At 43.9% G+C, this 17,137-nt stretch overlaps 1 protein-coding gene across 1 annotated transcript in view; it reads right to left on the bottom strand.

The window, feature by feature from the left end:
• Positions 1 to 17,137, bottom strand: part of LIFR (leukemia inhibitory factor receptor alpha) — a 111,496-nt gene that overhangs the window by 12,960 nt on the left and 81,399 nt on the right. Inside the window, exons 9-14 of the mRNA XM_015420154.1 lie at positions 16,778 to 16,941; positions 15,492 to 15,637; positions 13,652 to 13,817; positions 11,964 to 12,034; positions 9,482 to 9,698; positions 503 to 682 (exon numbers count right to left, since the gene is read on the bottom strand). Of these exons, the coding sequence (XP_015275640.1) occupies positions 503 to 682; positions 9,482 to 9,698; positions 11,964 to 12,034; positions 13,652 to 13,817; positions 15,492 to 15,637; positions 16,778 to 16,941 (944 nt within the window). The remainder of the gene's footprint in view (positions 1 to 502; positions 683 to 9,481; positions 9,699 to 11,963; positions 12,035 to 13,651; positions 13,818 to 15,491; positions 15,638 to 16,777; positions 16,942 to 17,137) is intronic.

Here is a 17,137-nt window from a genome sequence, read left to right on the forward strand (position 1 = left end):
CAAGATGTTTTCCCACACTTGCTCTGTTCCCCAAACAAAACAAAACACAGATGGATGGGCACACAGCCCATGCAACTTGGCTACAATTAAGCAAACAACTGCTAGCACCATGAAGGGACACACAAACAGAAATCTTGGGAGGAATCCTGGAGGAACTCTCAGTTTGGTACTAGCAAAGAGGGAGAATCATTTCAGAAACACAGCACACCTGATAGGTACACTCCAAACCATCTTATAAGCCAGATGCTGTGCCATCATCTCCAAATGGCCCATCAAGTCTAGCAATTTTCCAAGGCCTCAAGCAGCCACCTTCAGTGGTTCGGCTACATAAGATGGTTTGCTGAAGAACAGTGAAAGTTTGGGGGCCTGGCACATCCTACACACATGCTCTACCACTGAGCTATGGCTTCTCCAACCATTGGCGCTCTTATTTACAAAGGCAGTCTTCCATGAAAACAACCCCAAACCCTTGCATCTACAGAGTGAAATACCCTTTTCTTACCAGATTTGATCACAGCATGTGTCACATTGGAAGGAAACGTTTCCCAGTCGACAACACAGTGTTCAGGCCCAGTCGGATGACACCATCTCACTGTGTAGCCACAGGTGACTTCAGGATCACGGAGCCAATCAATGGAAACCCCATCCCCTGTTGCAAAACCCTCTTCAGTCGTGGGACTGCCTGAAACACAGAGAGTGCCTAAAGTTAGTCCTTGAGACTTTCTTCATGTATTCAGTTATTTAGACTCTTCTTTTCCTACCTGTTCAATACAAATGTATAGAGAACCATCACAACAGCATACCTTTTGATGCCTAACAAGTCCCCCCTCTAAAATTAAAGCTGCACAAAAACCACCCATTTAGAGCATCACACAGTTTGGTGTAGAGATAAGAGTGCGGACTCTAATCAGGAGAACCGGGTTTGATTCCCCACTCCTCCCCATGAAGCCAGCTGGGTGACCTTGGGTCAGTCACAGTTCTCTCAGAGTTCTCTTAGCCCCACCAACCTCATAGAGTGTCTGTTGTGGGGAGAGGAAGGGAAGGAGATTGGTAAGCTTCAAAAGTCCAAGTGAAGGGCAGGGTAATTACTACTACTACTACTACTACTACTACTACTACTACTACTATTATTATTTCTCCACTTCCTCCCCCCCCCCCCCTTCCAGAGCTTCGTATTTCAGTAAATATCAACCAGTCTCAAGTGTTCCATTTTTGAGCCAGGTGACTGAATAGGTGGTGGCGGAACAACTTTTATTTATTTATTTTTATTTATTTATTATTTCAATTTATATCCCAACCTTCCCATGAATGAGCTCAGGGCGGCTCACAACAATAAATATAAAACAATCTAAGATAATACAATGAAATAGTACAATAAAACCAATTATAATATTTAGAATGGGCAGTGCAATGCATTTAATTCCAGTTTCTACAGCCGGGAAAATAAGAGGGCCGATGCCGAGCCATGATGGTCTCATGTAGCAGCAGCAGGGAGGCCTGCTGGTAGATGTTCACTGTCTCAGCCAAAGGCCTGACGGAACAGCTCTGTTTTACAGGCCCTGTGAACCTGCAACAGGTCTTGCAGGGCCCTGGTCTCAATCGCAAGCATGTTCCAGATGAATCTGGTTTCAGGGCTGTTTACGGGACTCGTAAATGACCTACACTGGGAGTACACCACAGCCCCCCCCCCCCAGGACAACTCTGTTGATTTTACCGGACCTCTCAGAGATTTTTGAGACCATTGATAATGGTGTCCTTCTGGGCCATCTTTCCAGGCTGGGATTGGGAGGCATCTTCTGAAGCCCCCCTTGCCTTCTGAGATTAGAATGGTGGCAATTGTGTGGCACCAAAATTCTGGTACTATCCCTAGAGAGGCCTTCCAGTCCCTTTCTGTTGCAGTCTTCTGTCAGCACGTGAAGACTTCTTTGTTTCATCTGGTGTTCCCTCAGTGATCGCTCCTTCATGTCATTTTAATTGTTTTTATGTTTGCATGTGTGGATCTTCACTTGGTTTTAATGACACGGGGGTTTAATGGTTTTTAAAATGTGTTTTTAATTATGTGTGCCTTTAATCTATTCGCTGTCTTGGTGGCCCTGATGAGGGCAGAAAGACAGGGTATAAATTCTGTAAATAAATATACTCTTAACTGCTACTTTCATGTCCTTCCCCCAGGAAACCGAATGCCTTTTCAAGTGAGAAGGGAAGAAGAGGCAGACCAGAGATGTTTAGTACAGCGCCCATTTCCTACTGAAGACAATCTGAACTTAAGACACCTTTGCATGTGACTGCTGCAGTCACAGCTACAGATTTATTCTTCAGCCTGCAGCACCTCTGTAATTGTGGCTGACCAGGTAGCCTGATACATAATTGGGGTGACTGGTCAGAAATTACAGATTTGCCCATTACCTATCCCAGGGCCCACACAGCCTGTTAAAGGAACATTTCGTATCCACCCAATCCAAATCAAAGCTGTCAACACACACAATTTGCTTTTCACAGATGGACAGAGATACAAGATTTCCATTATTATTATTTCCATTCTCTTATACTAGGGAACTACACTGTTAGAGCACATGCAAAGGTATTTTCGTAACAAGATACGGGGCACACCGACCTAATATCTGCTTGTACTGGGGCAAGTAAATCAGATTTCAGTCTATTAAAAGCTCATCAGGACTGTATTGGCTTAAATTCAGATTTTCCAGCTCTCTATTAGGAATCAGTCTGGATAAAACAGACTGTGGAGCAAGCGACATGTCTTAACCAAAACAAACTGTATGAAACAAGTAAACAAGTATTACTTTATGTAGTACCCTTAATAGTTCCTACAAGTAAAATGCCTTTAGGATGGGCGTGCTAAATACATTTTCCAGCATACATTTTCCCTTCCTTCCCTATGATTTTGTCAGTAGCTAATGCAATACTTAAGACTGCTGATCCATTAGCTGCTCAGCCTGGAACACCGACAAATACCAAATATAGACTTGAACTGGCATATGACAGAGAACCGGGGGCGGGGTGGAGGAGATCTGTTTAGTGCAGGAGCTTACTGCGATAATATTTATTTCTAGCTACCAGTGGCATATCACAAGTGAACTTGGTAAGTTTATGGAAGCTAGAAAATTTCCTACCTCAAAGAACCCAAATGACACAGGCAAGTCTCACTAGAACCTACTCACAAGAAATATATGTAGGACTGCATCCGTTTGGTAAAAGACCCATAGTTGAAATGTTTACCACACACTTAAGACCACACAGAGAAAACTTCCATCTTGTGTAACTTTATTCATGAGTAAGTGCCACTGATCTCTGTGGGCCTTACCTTCCTCATCATATGCGGCTGTTAGTCAGAAGTGACATATTGCTCCTGTCTCCCTTCCAAAGAGCTCACAGAAACTCGCAACACACCTCGAATGAAATCAAAAGCATCATTCTCTCTTCTGGGCCTCCAAAGTATTTGTAGAATGCACAGAATGCAGTTCAAAAACAAGCTGCCAACTTATTCCTCCTGCAACTTTCTGGGTGAGTCACACTTCATGACTGCAATCCATGACTCACAGTGCTTCAGAAATGAGTTACAGCGTGGGGTGCCGCAGACAGAGACAGACACTCAAACCTTGTTCCTAAGTAGCGTCTAACAAGGAGTAAGAATTGCCAGCTCTTCGTTTAGCTCACAGCCACAGAAAACAGACACCTGGACCATCCTACAGTTCTGAAGGACAAAGTCCCTTCTTTGGTCCCCAGAGAGTTACTTTATTTTATTTAAAACCAAAATGTCTGCCATTTTGCCCTGACCTGGATAGCCCAGGCAAACCTGATCTCGTCAGTCCTCAGAAACTAAGCAGGGTCGACTGTGGTTAGTAGTTGGATGGGAGATTTCCTTGGAAGACCAAGTCAGGCGGACAGGGGCAGGCTTTATTCAGCCACCCCTCTGAATATCCTCCACCCCCCGGTAGAGGTCAAGTCACCAGAGGTCAACATGACTTCCAGCTGCAGACACACACAAAAAAATTTTTTTAAAAGAAATGTTTGCCATTTTGTTTACTCAATGGGTTGGATCCCATCTGTTTTCCCACTGGTGAAAAGGCTCTTCCCGGGATCATGGACTCATACAGACAAAAGCCAAGAAGGATGGTAGCTGCAGAGGGAAGGGGAATTTGACGAGAACAAGCAGAAATCCTGGTAAGATCCACCCCAATGTGAGCAAAGGCGAGCGAATTCACGATGGAGATAGGGAGGACATCTAGCATATAGGGAGCTTTAACAACACTTGTTTGTGCACTGCCACATTTGTGGTTTTTGAGCTTCTACTCACAGGGAAATCCTTCTGTTTCCACCAGTCTGCCAGCCTCTGGGCAGAGGATTATGGGATATGTTCTAAGGAACATCCTCATTTTAGGCCGAGCCCTAGCTAGGAAAGTTGGGTTGTCACCGCTGCTGTGCCTTGGCTGAGCAACCTAGAAAAAGAGTGTATTTCCTTGCAGTGAGTTTTGCATGGTGGCCCCCAGCTTCGGGTGTTGCTTGCCTGCCAGATGGTCCACCCTGCCATCGTTGTTTCTAGCCTCGTAGAAATAAAGTGTCTTGTTCCAAAGGGCTTTGTCCTCATTTTATTTCCTGAACTGTGGTGGATGTTTATTTCATTGTTTGCTTCTTTTATGGCTATGCTTTGCTGCTATTAGATGAATTGTTTTCAGTAATAACTGGGTTTTAATAGTTCTTGTTTACTGTAGACAAGTTGTTTATAGCCATGTTGGCCCAAAAATATCAAAGCCCAAAAATTCAGAATCCATGTAATAGCTTTGATTAAAAGCAATCCAGTGACACACAATAATGTACTGGCTTTTGATAGTTTTCGGTGGGTAGCTTTGTTGGTCTGCAGTAGAACAGCAAGACTGATTCCAGAAGCAGAAGAAAAGAGGAAGAGTCCGGTAGCACCTTAAAGGCTAAAAAAATTGTGGCAGGATGTTGAGCTCAATTTTGCTCACTTCTTCAGGTATTTTGTTTTTTTAAATTAACGTCTGGACTGATGTACAGTTCTGGAGAACTCAATAACTTGTGGAAGAACATGATCGAGTCCAATAGCCCCTTAAAGATCGACAAGATTTCTAGGGTATATATAAACTGTCAAGAATCAAAGCTACTCTTTATTAGCAAAGCTTCTACCCTGGAAATCTTTTTGGTCTTTAAGGGGCTACTGTACTCGATCTTGCACTTCTACGAGCTAGTGAGTTCTTCAGAACTCTCCATCAGTCCAGATGTTAATTTAAAAAACCCAGATTTTCTTAGATCATGGTTTTAAGATTATGCATATCAGCTGGGCGTGGTGGCATGAACCTGTAATCCCAGCTGCCGAGGAGGCTGAAGCCGGCAAATTGCTTGAACTCAGGAGTTCTGGGCTGCAGTGAGCTATGCAGTTGGGTGTTTGCACTAAGTTCAGCATCAGTATTGGGAGGTGTGGCCCACCAGATTGCCCAGGGACGGGTGAACCAGCCCAGGTCAGAGACTATACCTATATTGGCATTAAAAGATTTTAACGTCATAAAAGGGAAGGGGAGAAGATTTTTTTTTTAATTTAACATCTGGACTGATTAACAGCCCTGGGAAACACAAAAGCTTGCATACTTCTATATGTCACTGGGTTGATTCTAATAAAAAGTGTTGCAAGTTTACTGTAGCCACAGTTTTAGCATGATCTGTTTTGTTTGCTTCTGTCCAGTTGTTATCCATTCTGCATATTATTTTAACCACAATGGAACACAAGAGAGAAATTCCCTAAAATAATTCTTCACTAACGGGTGGGCAAGCTGTTTTCTTTCATAAAAGCCTGTCAACCCTTACAGATCTTCCTGGTGAGGAAATCCTGAAAAGGTTCCAGGGCTCCCTGGGAGACAAGTCGAAAACCTCAACTTATAGACACGTGGAAAATATGTAATGGATGATAATTGCCTTCATAGTGTATCAGACTGAAAGTGTGAATCACGTCCCACGGGGGATTGTGGCACGGTCACTAACGGGTGGGCAAGCTGTTTTCTTCCATAAAAGCCTGTCAACCCTTACAAATCTTCTTGATGAGGAAATCCTGAAAAGGTTCCAGGGTTCCCTGGGACACAAGTTGAAAACCTCAACTTATAGACACGTGGAAAATATGTAATGGATGATAATTGCCTTCATAGTGTATCAGACTGAAAGTGTGAATCACGTCCCACGGGGGATTGTGGCACGGGAATTGGATTCCAGAGGTCTCACGTACGGGTCACAGCTGGTGTGGAGGCGAGATGTTTCCTACATCCCTTCCTCCTTCTGGGATGTAAGAAAAACCCTTGAGGGCATAATAGTCAATGCAGCTGAGTGGTAGAGTTGCCAGGTCAAAACAGCAAAACTAAGCCAGCAGCTGAGTGGTATCACTGTTTTCCTGTCCACATCTGGCTTTCAGGCTGTACTCATTTTGTCTGTGGCCTGGGAGCTACAGTGGGAGGGGGTCTACAGTGGCCTGGGGGGTCAACAGTGGGAGGGCTTCTAATGTCCTGGCCCCACTGGTGGACCTCCTGATGGCACCTGGTATTTCTGGCCACTGTGTGACACAGAGTGTTGGACTGGATGGGCCTTTGGCCTGATCCAACATTGGCGTCTCTTATGTTCTTATGTAAGGAAGGCCAGCAGCACAGATACTGTTTTCAGAACAAAATTCCACCATGGTCTGTGAAGACGCAATGCTCAAGTACAGTACAGCAATTAATATCTGTGCTAAGAAACTAGCCTCTCGTCCTTTAGAAAGGACTGGTCCTACTGATGATGCTAATTCTTCTGCTAATTCTCCTGCTCTTATTTCCAGTGCTAATAAGAGACCCGATGAATTCTTGCAAGCTGTTTCAGAAAGACCACGATCAGTTGACCCCTCAGGGACTGGCGTTTTGGAAGAACAGAGAATAATCTCTTCAACACCTGACAATTTAAAGATATCTTTACAGACATTACCATCTACTGCCGAGCCTCTCAGCATCTTCCTTCACAAGGAGATAGGGGACAGACCTTTGAAAACAACACTGTCTCAGGATTGGAAGGACTCTAACTCTTTAAGCGCTATCAATACAATGACTGGACTCTAGAACAAGGGTTGACAAAATTGAGCTCTAGATGGAGCTATTCATATGGGCAAGAGTCACAACACGCTTGTTCTTCACTGTTACTGCTTCATTCTCCATACCAACCCACATGCCTCACTGTCATTTTTAATCATACTACCGGCAGCATGTTCTTCCTTCTTCCTAGAGATTTAGATAGACAATAGTCCTTTCATAGATCTCTGGTGAAAGTCACTGAAAGCCAAAACACTGTTGTCTCCTTTCTTTCCACAAGTGTAGCCTTAGACACATTAAGTGGACAAACTAGGTCCTACATCAACTGAACTATCCAAACAAGAGATCCTCTTTCATTCAGACCAGCCCCAGGGCTCCCAAGAATTCGTCTACTCATTCAGTTTCCATGGATCCTTCATCCACTGCAATCAACTCCTTCTCCCAGTTTAGTTTAGTTTGATTTCTCTCCTGCACCATTTCCTGCAAGCAGGACTCAGGGTAAAGGTAAAGGTTTCCCTTGCTTGAAAGCCAGTCGAATCCGACTCTAGGGTTGCGGTGCTCATCTCCGTTTCAAAGCCGAAGAGCCAGCGCTGTCCGAAGACATTTCCGTGGTCATGTGGCCGGCATGACTAAACACCAAGGCGCACGGAATGCTGTTACCTTCCCACCGAAGTGGTACCTATTTATCTACTTGCAATTTCTTGCTTTAGAACTGCTAGGTTGGCAGGAGCTGGGACTAGAGACGGGAGCTCACTCCGTCATGCGGCACACTCGGGTCTCGAACTGCTGAACTACCGACCTTCCACAGCCTGCAGCTCAGCGTCTTAACCACTTGAGCCACCACAGCGTACAATATATAATACACATAAACTAATAATAAAATACATACAGTACAGTTAAAATTGAATGGCATCGTATGTCTATCCCACAATTACCTGAGGTGGCTGGCATACAGTCTGTATTCCCCTCATGGGGGGGGGGGTCTTAAACAGGAGAGAGTAGAATATAAAGGAGGGGGAGACCTGGGAGGCCACTGATCTCTCTAGCCATCCCTGTCCTTAGTCTTATGACCAGTGGAATATCTCAGCCTTATAGGCCCTGTGGAACTGAGCCAAGTCTTACAGGGCCTGGATCTCACTAGGGAGAGAGTTCCACCAGGTTGGGGCCAGGGCTGAAAAGGCCCTGGCCCTGGTTGAGGATAGCCTGACTATTTTGGGACCAGGGACTACCGGCAAGTTGGTACCAGTTCAGCGTAATGCTCTCTGAGCAGCATATAGGAAGAGGCAGTCCCACAGATCCAAGGCTTTTTAAGGCCTTTATTGCATGGGCCAAGGGAGAAAATCACCTGTGCACATATTCCAGGCACACCTGCAATAAGAAACAGCAGCAGTGGCACTTTCACATTCTAGCAGCAGGACCTTCCAACAGGCAACTATGCAGGGGCTCACAGTTCAGCATGTGCGACTGCAATCTACCTGAGGGTCCCAGCCAATAGGCTGAAGGCTACCACCCTACAACCAATACTCCCTCTAAGCTGTGGAGTCTTGTGAGCAAAAATTCTACTTTGTGAGCTACTGGCATTAAAGTTGTGAGCAAGCGGTTTGGCTACTACATAAATCAGTTTGCTTTGGAGCCATCCTTCCATCCTGAGCTAAGACAAAAATGTGTGAGCTGGAGACTAAGAAACTGTGAGCTGGCTCACACTAACTCAGCTTAGAGGGAACACTGCCCACAATATATGTGATTCCCTGCAAGTCCTACATTTCTGTCCATCCCGTGATAACCAGTGATGGAAACTGACAGAGATGTCCCAAGTGCCTCTGCTTAACCTCTTTGTTGTATTTGTTGTTTCCTAGAAGACCACACAGAATGGAACACAGCAGGACTTCCATTCATTTAGCAGTTGCGTAAAAGAAGGAGGAGTTCCATTTTTATACCTTGCTTTTCTCTTACAATCGCCTTCCCTTCCTCCTTTATTTTGCTATAATAGTCTAATTTCTTTGCAACCCTTCTCCTCAGACAGAACCACAACAGGCATCTTATGGGGCTGAGAGAGTTCTGAAAGAACTGTAACTTCTCTTCCTCTCTCCACAATAGTCACCCTGTGAGGTAGGTGGGGCTGAGAGAGAACTGTGACTGGCCCAAGGTCACCCAGCAGGCTTCATGTGGAGGAGCGGGGAATCAAGCCCGGTTTTCCAGATTAGCATCCACCACTCTTAACCACTACATCACGCTGGGTCTCTGCAGACGTTTTCTGCAGAGGCAGTTTGCTATGAAAGATGAGAATAGCTATACCTGCTCAAATTCCATTTCTTATAATTTTTAGACACACATTCCAAGTTCTTACATCTCTGAAAGGCTGCTCACACCACATTCCCAGATTCTCTGCTTGATGTTGTACTTACCAGTCGAAACTTCTGCACTCTTTATCTGAGAAGGAGGAGAGGAGCCCGCTTTGTTCTTTGCCATAACTTGAAATACATAATCTTTTCCCTCAATATTTACTGTAGTGCTGTTGTGGTATGCAGGAACCGTGGCGTTATGCATCGAACCCTTATCTGGTTCAAACCAACACACTTCATAATTCTGTATCAATCCATTTGTTTCAGAAACAGGTAGTGGCTATTGAGAAAGACATTGTGAAGGAAACAAAAATAGTTGAAGGAAATGTGGGGGAAAGGCAGTATGTGACAACAACAATAAAGGAACTTTTGAGGGCCTTTAAAAACCCTACAGGCTCAGTTTTGCTTGTTTCAGGGCATTTTAGGAGCTCTGGGCGAGGCCCTACTAGGTTGCAAACAAAATGTCTGTCATGACAAGGAAAAGCTTTGGTGGCAGAGAGATCTGTGAGGGTCTATGGGCTCTGCATCCAGATGACTTATGAGGAATTCTAGCAAGGCAGGTCAGGTTTAATTATGGGGATCAGAGGAGGTACAAGTCCCTAGTCTAAAGGGTTTTTAATTGAACATAATTTTTTTAAAATTGATGATGTTCTATCTATGCAATAGACTTTACTGATTCATATATATATATATATACACACACACACACACACATACACATACATACATACATATATATATATGACAGTCTCTCAGTCTTCAGACCGTGGGTAAACTCTGTCAGGTGCAACTCTCATGCCCTGACCAAGCTAGCGCAGGCTGGCGTGGATCTTGTCAGTACTTGGATGAGAGAACACCAAGGAATACTAGGGTAGAGACCAGAGGCACGCAAGCCACCTCTTAATGTCTCTTGCCCTGAAAACCTCACAGGGTCACTGTACGCCAGCTGTGACTTGACGAGGAGAAGAAAACAAAACAAAACCCAACTCTCATGCCTCAGTGCTGAAGAAAGAGACAGTCTGATGGTGCCGTTCTTAACATTCTATCCAGGCAGCCCTAGAAGTCTGTTTCATTTTGCTACAATAATCTAACCTCTTTGCAGCCCTTCTCCTCAGACAGAGCCTCTCCAAAATTAGCAGACCAGCTGCTTCCAGGGCCTCACACAGACATTCTGCATTTCACTGCCAGTTCCGGAGAGCAGTAAGGTCACGCATTTGCCAGGGCCAGCAAGGCCAGCAAGGGTCTCCATGAAACACCAGACTTCCATGCTCTCTGGAGACAGCTATGAGAAGCAGAGTGTGTCTCAAGACTGTAAGCTGCCAGGCTCTTAAAGCCACCAGTCTGCTTCAGAAGAGCTGTTAGTGTCACAGACTGAAGCCACTGAGAAGACTGCATGCAGCCCAAGAGTTCTCAGTTTCTCCTCCTCACCTGCCAGCACGGTGCAGTGGTTAAGAGTGGTGGATGCTAATCTGGAGAACTGGGTTTGATTCCCTGCTACTTCACATGAAACCTGCTAGGTGACCTTGGGCCAGTCACAGTTCTCTCTCAGCCCCACCTACTTCACAAGGTGACTGTTGTGGGGAGAGGAAGGGAAGGCGATTGTAAACTGCTTTGAGACTCCTTAAAGTACAGAAAAGCAGGGTATATAAAAAAAGCTCTCCTTCTTCTGCCTCTTGCACTTTGAGGGCTCAGGGCCCCTGCTTTCGGGGCAGTGATTTTCATTTACATTAGAAGAGTATTACAAATACTTATTTACATGGGAGGAATTAAGGGGGTACCCTTAGGAATGTTGTAAAATAGTCAAAAGTATTTAAAATACTCAGAGTATCAATGGATCTTGCTCTGTTGGAAAGAAGAGATTTATTTGCATTTAAAAACCTTTATTTCTAAGGGTAAAAGGTATTTGGGAAACCTACAAAATAACAAACTCCTAAGAGCTACATTTTCTAAGCTGCTGACAGTTCAAATCATTGTTATACACTACACACAGATAATGGAGAATCTGTCCTTCTTCTCGACCCCTAGAAAGGAAGTCACCTGAAACAAACAACCCATTTGTATCACAATAGAAGCTACTTTTCCCGGGCTAATTCCCCATTGGCTCTGTGCCAGGTTTCCCTTCCAGGTCAGTCCAAACAATAGCAATACTAGGCAAACAAGTTAACTCTATAATGACTGGATTGTCAGACCTTGTAAACACATACATTTCCAACAAGGAAAACGATGGGGATGGGGACTCCTGGCAGCCAGTGAAGGTCTTTCATTGCAGGAGCGATATGATGCCCCAGACACACATAACAACCTGGTCTTGGAAAAGAGCTACCATACGGCAATAGCTACTGCAGACTGAAATCTGTCAGACATTTCATTCAGAACATGGTAACCTTTCATGTTATCACAAAACGGTTTGCGCGCCCATCCTGAGGGGAGGAACATCTCCTCACCAGAGACAACTGTGTAAATTGGCTCAGTGGTTTACAGATGACCAGCACCACATCTGGAAACAGCAAAAATTGAACAACACGACTAAACAAACAAAGGGTACCTTCCAAAAGATGTTTACAGTTTTTCCATCAGGACTTCTGTCTCGCCAAACATCTGGTCCTCTTGCCGGAGCTAGGAAAGGACAGTTTTAATTACACAAAATAAACTATGACTTGTTATCAGCTGACACCAAGTCCTTCCCTTGGGGGCCAGACCATCTGCTTGCAACGATGGCCAGTACTCAACACCACAGAAATCATTCCTGCCGACTGCTTCCCACAGCCTCATGTTTCTCAAAAGGAGGTACATCTACTGAGCATCAAAGCCAGCTTTGTGTGATCTTTTAGCACATTGACTGTGGTCAAGGAGAGAACAGTGATACGGCAAAGCACAAAACATGTACATTTGCAGAAAAAGTGGTTTTGTTCACTTGCACCCCCCAATATCAGACAAATATGATGGGGAGGAGGGAGAACCAGATATAAGTACCACTTGCGGTCTTTAATTACAAAGGCTTTAGTGGCTGTGAGCACTCAAAATTAAGTCTTCTATTGGCTCAGCTGTCAAGATACTACGGTATGTGTATGAACATTTCAAGTCACCCAACTTTCAAGTATAATCAGTACGCTATGAACTTATGTTTCCTCGGCAGGGGTACAGCGGAATAGATCAGGTGTTCATCAGCTATTATGGTGTAAATAAAAGTGTGTAAGACAGGGGTTTGCAAATGTATACACATGTATGTATATTAAGACACAGGGATTATGCAAAAGAAGAGGAGGAAGGAACAGACAGAAAGGCATATGTATATAACTGAATATAAAGAAGTAAAATTCTGATTTGCATAAAACTGTAGATCCCCCCCCCCCAACAGAATATACCATTAGCCCATGCTATGGCAACAAATCTAAAACACCAATTTTAAGAGGGAAAAATTCCTTTAAATCTGCTTTATTAAACATGATGCGTATCGATTTCCGTCTGTACCGTGTGCTTTAAATTGAGGAAACAGATGTCCGTTACTTCCTTTTTAACAAATTGTGAACCATTTTAAAATGCCACTAGGCTGCCATTTCGTTAAAAGGAGATCTTTTCCAAATATTAAACATCTAAAACAGAACACATTTTCAATTAAAAAATGCCAGATTAACGATTCTAGGAAACAATCTGATTTTTGACACCTCAAGCTTTATGTAGGTCATCTATGATTAAAACTCCATATGTGCTGCTTGATTCCAATGACTTGACATGTTGAAATCACTGCAGAGGGAGAGCAGACACAAATGTGCTCCACCCTATGGAGCACGGAAGCTCTGTGTGAAGTAAGTGTATGCACGCAGGTTCCATCCCCATGAGCAGAACATTCCTGAGCTTGGCCTTACAGCCTATGTGCCAGAGTCAAGGATCATATAGACAGGATGCAGGGCCAGTTTGCTCATGCCTCCCCCCCCCCCCACATATAAACTGATTTCAGTACATATAGTGCCATCTGTGGAGGGCAACTGCAGTTTGAGTTTCAGACACTGGAATTTCAAAACTGACACAAAGAAGACCATAATTCAAGTATTTCTAAATTCGAGAGGAAGATTTATGATCTGCAAATCCACATGCTGCTCTGAATTGAGAGGAGCTTTCCCTAAGCAGGGATGTTTAAATTGCCTTCAAATTACATTACTTGCGTTTCCTGGCTCAACCACGACTTTTTCCATGCCTGGATTTGAAAAACATCCCATTACTCATTAAACTTACGGGCTTCCAGAGTTGTGTGGTGTATACTCTCACTCCATTTGCTCCACTTCCAGAAGAAGGGCTCAGCAGCTGAGCAACGAACTTGGAAAGCATACTTTGTGTAGGGGCGAAATTTCTCCATGGAGACCGAGTAATCCGAATTTTCGGTACCATTCAGCTGAACATTCTGCAATTTAAAAAATGTTTTTAAAACATTTTTATGTTTGTATGTCAGTAAACTGAAATAAAATTTCCAATAGCAGTGCTAGATTGCTAGGAATAGAACTGCTGGCATCATATATTTGCACAATACTAAAGCTACATGGGTGCTTTACAGGACGGCAGGACCAAAAGCACCCCCTCCTCCTTCCAACCCCAAGGAGCTTACAATCAGAAGGGTCCTTTCACACATAGCCATAACGGTGCAGAAACGACTTCCTTGAGGTGTTACTCATAGAGTTGCAAACGTATGTATTGAATGGCAGAGCTACACAGGCAGGGCCAATGCAATCAGTCATTCCCACCTGACTTTCAACAAAGCAAAAATCCAAACACAAGACCAAATGCTTTTAGTAAGGTTCTGGTTTTGATCTTCAAGGCCTTTAGCGGTCAGGGACCCACATATCTTTGGGACCACCTCTCTCAATATGTCCCAGGAAAAGCATTACAATTTGGAAATAAGAACCTCCTGGTAGTCCCCAGCCCAAGACTGGCTGTCCTCGACCAAGGCCGGGGCCTTTTCAGCCCTGGCCCCTACCTGGTAGAACTCTCTGCCTGAGGACATCCATGCCCTATGGGATCTGTTACCATTCCGTAGGGCTTGCAAGGAAGAGGTGTTCCATCAGGAATTTGGTTGAGGACAGCGACGGCCTGGCACTCTCATATCACACACCCCTTCCCACTGCTCTGCATTTTGCGAAACCCAGGGGGGCAAGAGGGTATTGGAAATTTATCACCATCTTGGATTGTACTGTTTTACTGTGGTTGTTGGAACTTAATGCTGCTTTAAGTCTAGCATTATTGTATTTTTATTGATGTAAGCCACCTGGAGCCCTCCTCACAGGGAAGGGCAGCCTAATAAGTCTAAATAAATAATAGTAGGGCTACCAAAATGACACAGCACAGTGTCCCAGTGTTCAAGCTCTAGAACTCTTCATTGGGCTGGATATTAACAAAAAATTAAAAGGGTGGGGAAGAAAATATGTCTCAGGTCATGATCTTAAGACCTTATCTTGTCACAGCATCATCTGTAAAATGTTGAGCTTCACACCTACCAGTGTTCCCTCTAAGCTGAGTTAGTGTGAGCTAGCTCACAGGTTTTTAGCCTCTGGCTCATACATTTCTGTCTTCGCTCAGGAAGGGTGGCTCCAGAGCAAACTAATTTATGCAGCAGCCAAATCGCTCACTCAAAACTTTAATGCCAGTAGCTCACAACCCAGAATCTTTGCTCACAAGACTCCACAGCTTAGAGGGAACATTGACACCTCCCCCCACTTTATAGGGGTTTTTTTGGTGGGGGGACACCCAGCTTGATGAAGAGCTCTGGAGACTTCCAAAGCTTGAACAGTGCCATTTTGGTTGGTCCTAATAAAAAGGTATAACACATCTCTTGTTATTTATTTTGGATATTTCTATGCTGCCCTCTTCAGAGTCCTGCTAGAGGCAGTTTACAATGAAAACCTCAGTATAAAAAACCCAAGCCATTAAAGTACACAAGCCATCAGACACAAGCAGTATAAAAGCTATCCATAAAACAGATCAGGCCATTAAAAAAACTGGTAAGATTAAACCCCGGTTTTTGAAACAAGAGGCAGGTGAATCACACACACAAACACACAGATTCAAAACAAAAGGTACCTACCAAACCTTCTACGGCCTCACTACTGTTAATCTGAACCAGACACCGAAGCATAATTGCTGTCAAATTGCCAGAGAGATGCCAGGACAGAATGATGTGAGTTGCGCTACTGTTAATCACGGTTAATGCTGTAGGGGTCTGTGGACAAACTAGAGGGAGGAAAAGATCAACAGATCAGAGGAGGAAATACAGCTTGGACATTGACACAGCTGACCATAATCCTTCGGGCTTTGGGAGGGGTTTTTTTTTGGGGGGAAAGGGCCAATTTAACATCTGTGGCCGATTTAACAGCTCTCCAATCTGCTGCCTTCCTCTTAGTCTGGGGACACTTGTTGAAGGGGGCCAACTAGGACTTCCTCCTGTGACATCTGACTACTGACATACAGCTGCCTCCTCAAAGTCCTCCTCTGCGTCCAGGCTGGACCACGTCACCCACCCAAACCTATTTGTTACACAGGGGTCAGCTTTATCCTAAGGAAAACACTGGTTTGGGTAAAGCTGAGGGAGAATAACAGGTTCTGTGTCACAGTACAAGTAAATTGATTTGATACGATTTATTTGATTTCTATCCCTCAGGGCTCTTACAGCATATGATATAAACAACAACAGCTTTGAGACATTAAAACATCATACTAAAACCATAAGAACACTGTACAAGGTGGTGTTTTTAAAATTTCCTGATATCCTGGCTCTGTGCGATGTAAAGAATATAAAGGTCTGAACTGTGGGTTCCCACGCTGTAAGAAACAGCCCAATCCAGAAATATGAGCAGCTCAATCCAGCAATATGAGCAGGAGGGGCCCGATATTATGAGATGCCTGCTGTCTCAACTAAAAGTTGGTGGAAGAGCTCCATTTTGCAGGCCCAGCAGAACTGTAAAAGATCCATCAGGGCCCTGATCTCTATCCAGAGCTCATCCCACCAAGTAGGGGCCAGGGTGGAGAACTCCCTGGCCCTGGCTGAAGCTAGATGGACATCTTTTGGGCTGGGGACTACTAGCTACCTCAAGTTTTGTCCCTGGTATATTGCTACACTAAGTTCAAATGTAGAGAAGCACTACTTTGGATATTATACCACCGCCCAATGAATTAGAAAACTAGCACAAGATTTATATTAGTCATAAGGGGGGGAACTGCAGAGAAAGCCTAAAGATATAAATGATGTGCTTATTTTTTTAAACATTTCATGGAGGTTTGGAAGGGGAAAAACTGGTTTCTGAATGAACGTTTCTTCTTGTGTGAGCCCACAATGGACTGATTTTTTGGTGCCGACTAGAAAAAAAATCTTACCTCTATAATTTATATCAATTAAAATAGAGGATTCCGATTGACCAAGAGGATTGGAGCCACGGACTGTAAAGTTATATATTCTCTGACGGTCGAGAACTGGAAAATTACAGCGATAGTATTCAGGATTTTCTTTTCCATTATATATGACATTTTTCCCAGATGTACTGCAAAATTTAAAAACAAGAAGGTGAGAACTGATATTCAGTTCCCAACAATACATTTGGTAACAACCTTCTACTATCCGCTCAAAGGGCAACATAATTAGAATATATCAGGAATGAATTAAAGAAAATAAACATACACTCATTCTAAAAAGTACAGTTAACTGGATCTCACAACCTGTCAAAAGACAACAGTGAT

This window comes from Gekko japonicus, unplaced genomic scaffold (genome assembly GCF_001447785.1).
Source record: "Gekko japonicus isolate JY-2015 unplaced genomic scaffold, Gekko_japonicus_V1.1 scaffold86, whole genome shotgun sequence".
In the NCBI taxonomy this organism is placed as follows: domain Eukaryota; kingdom Metazoa; phylum Chordata; class Lepidosauria; order Squamata; family Gekkonidae; genus Gekko; species Gekko japonicus.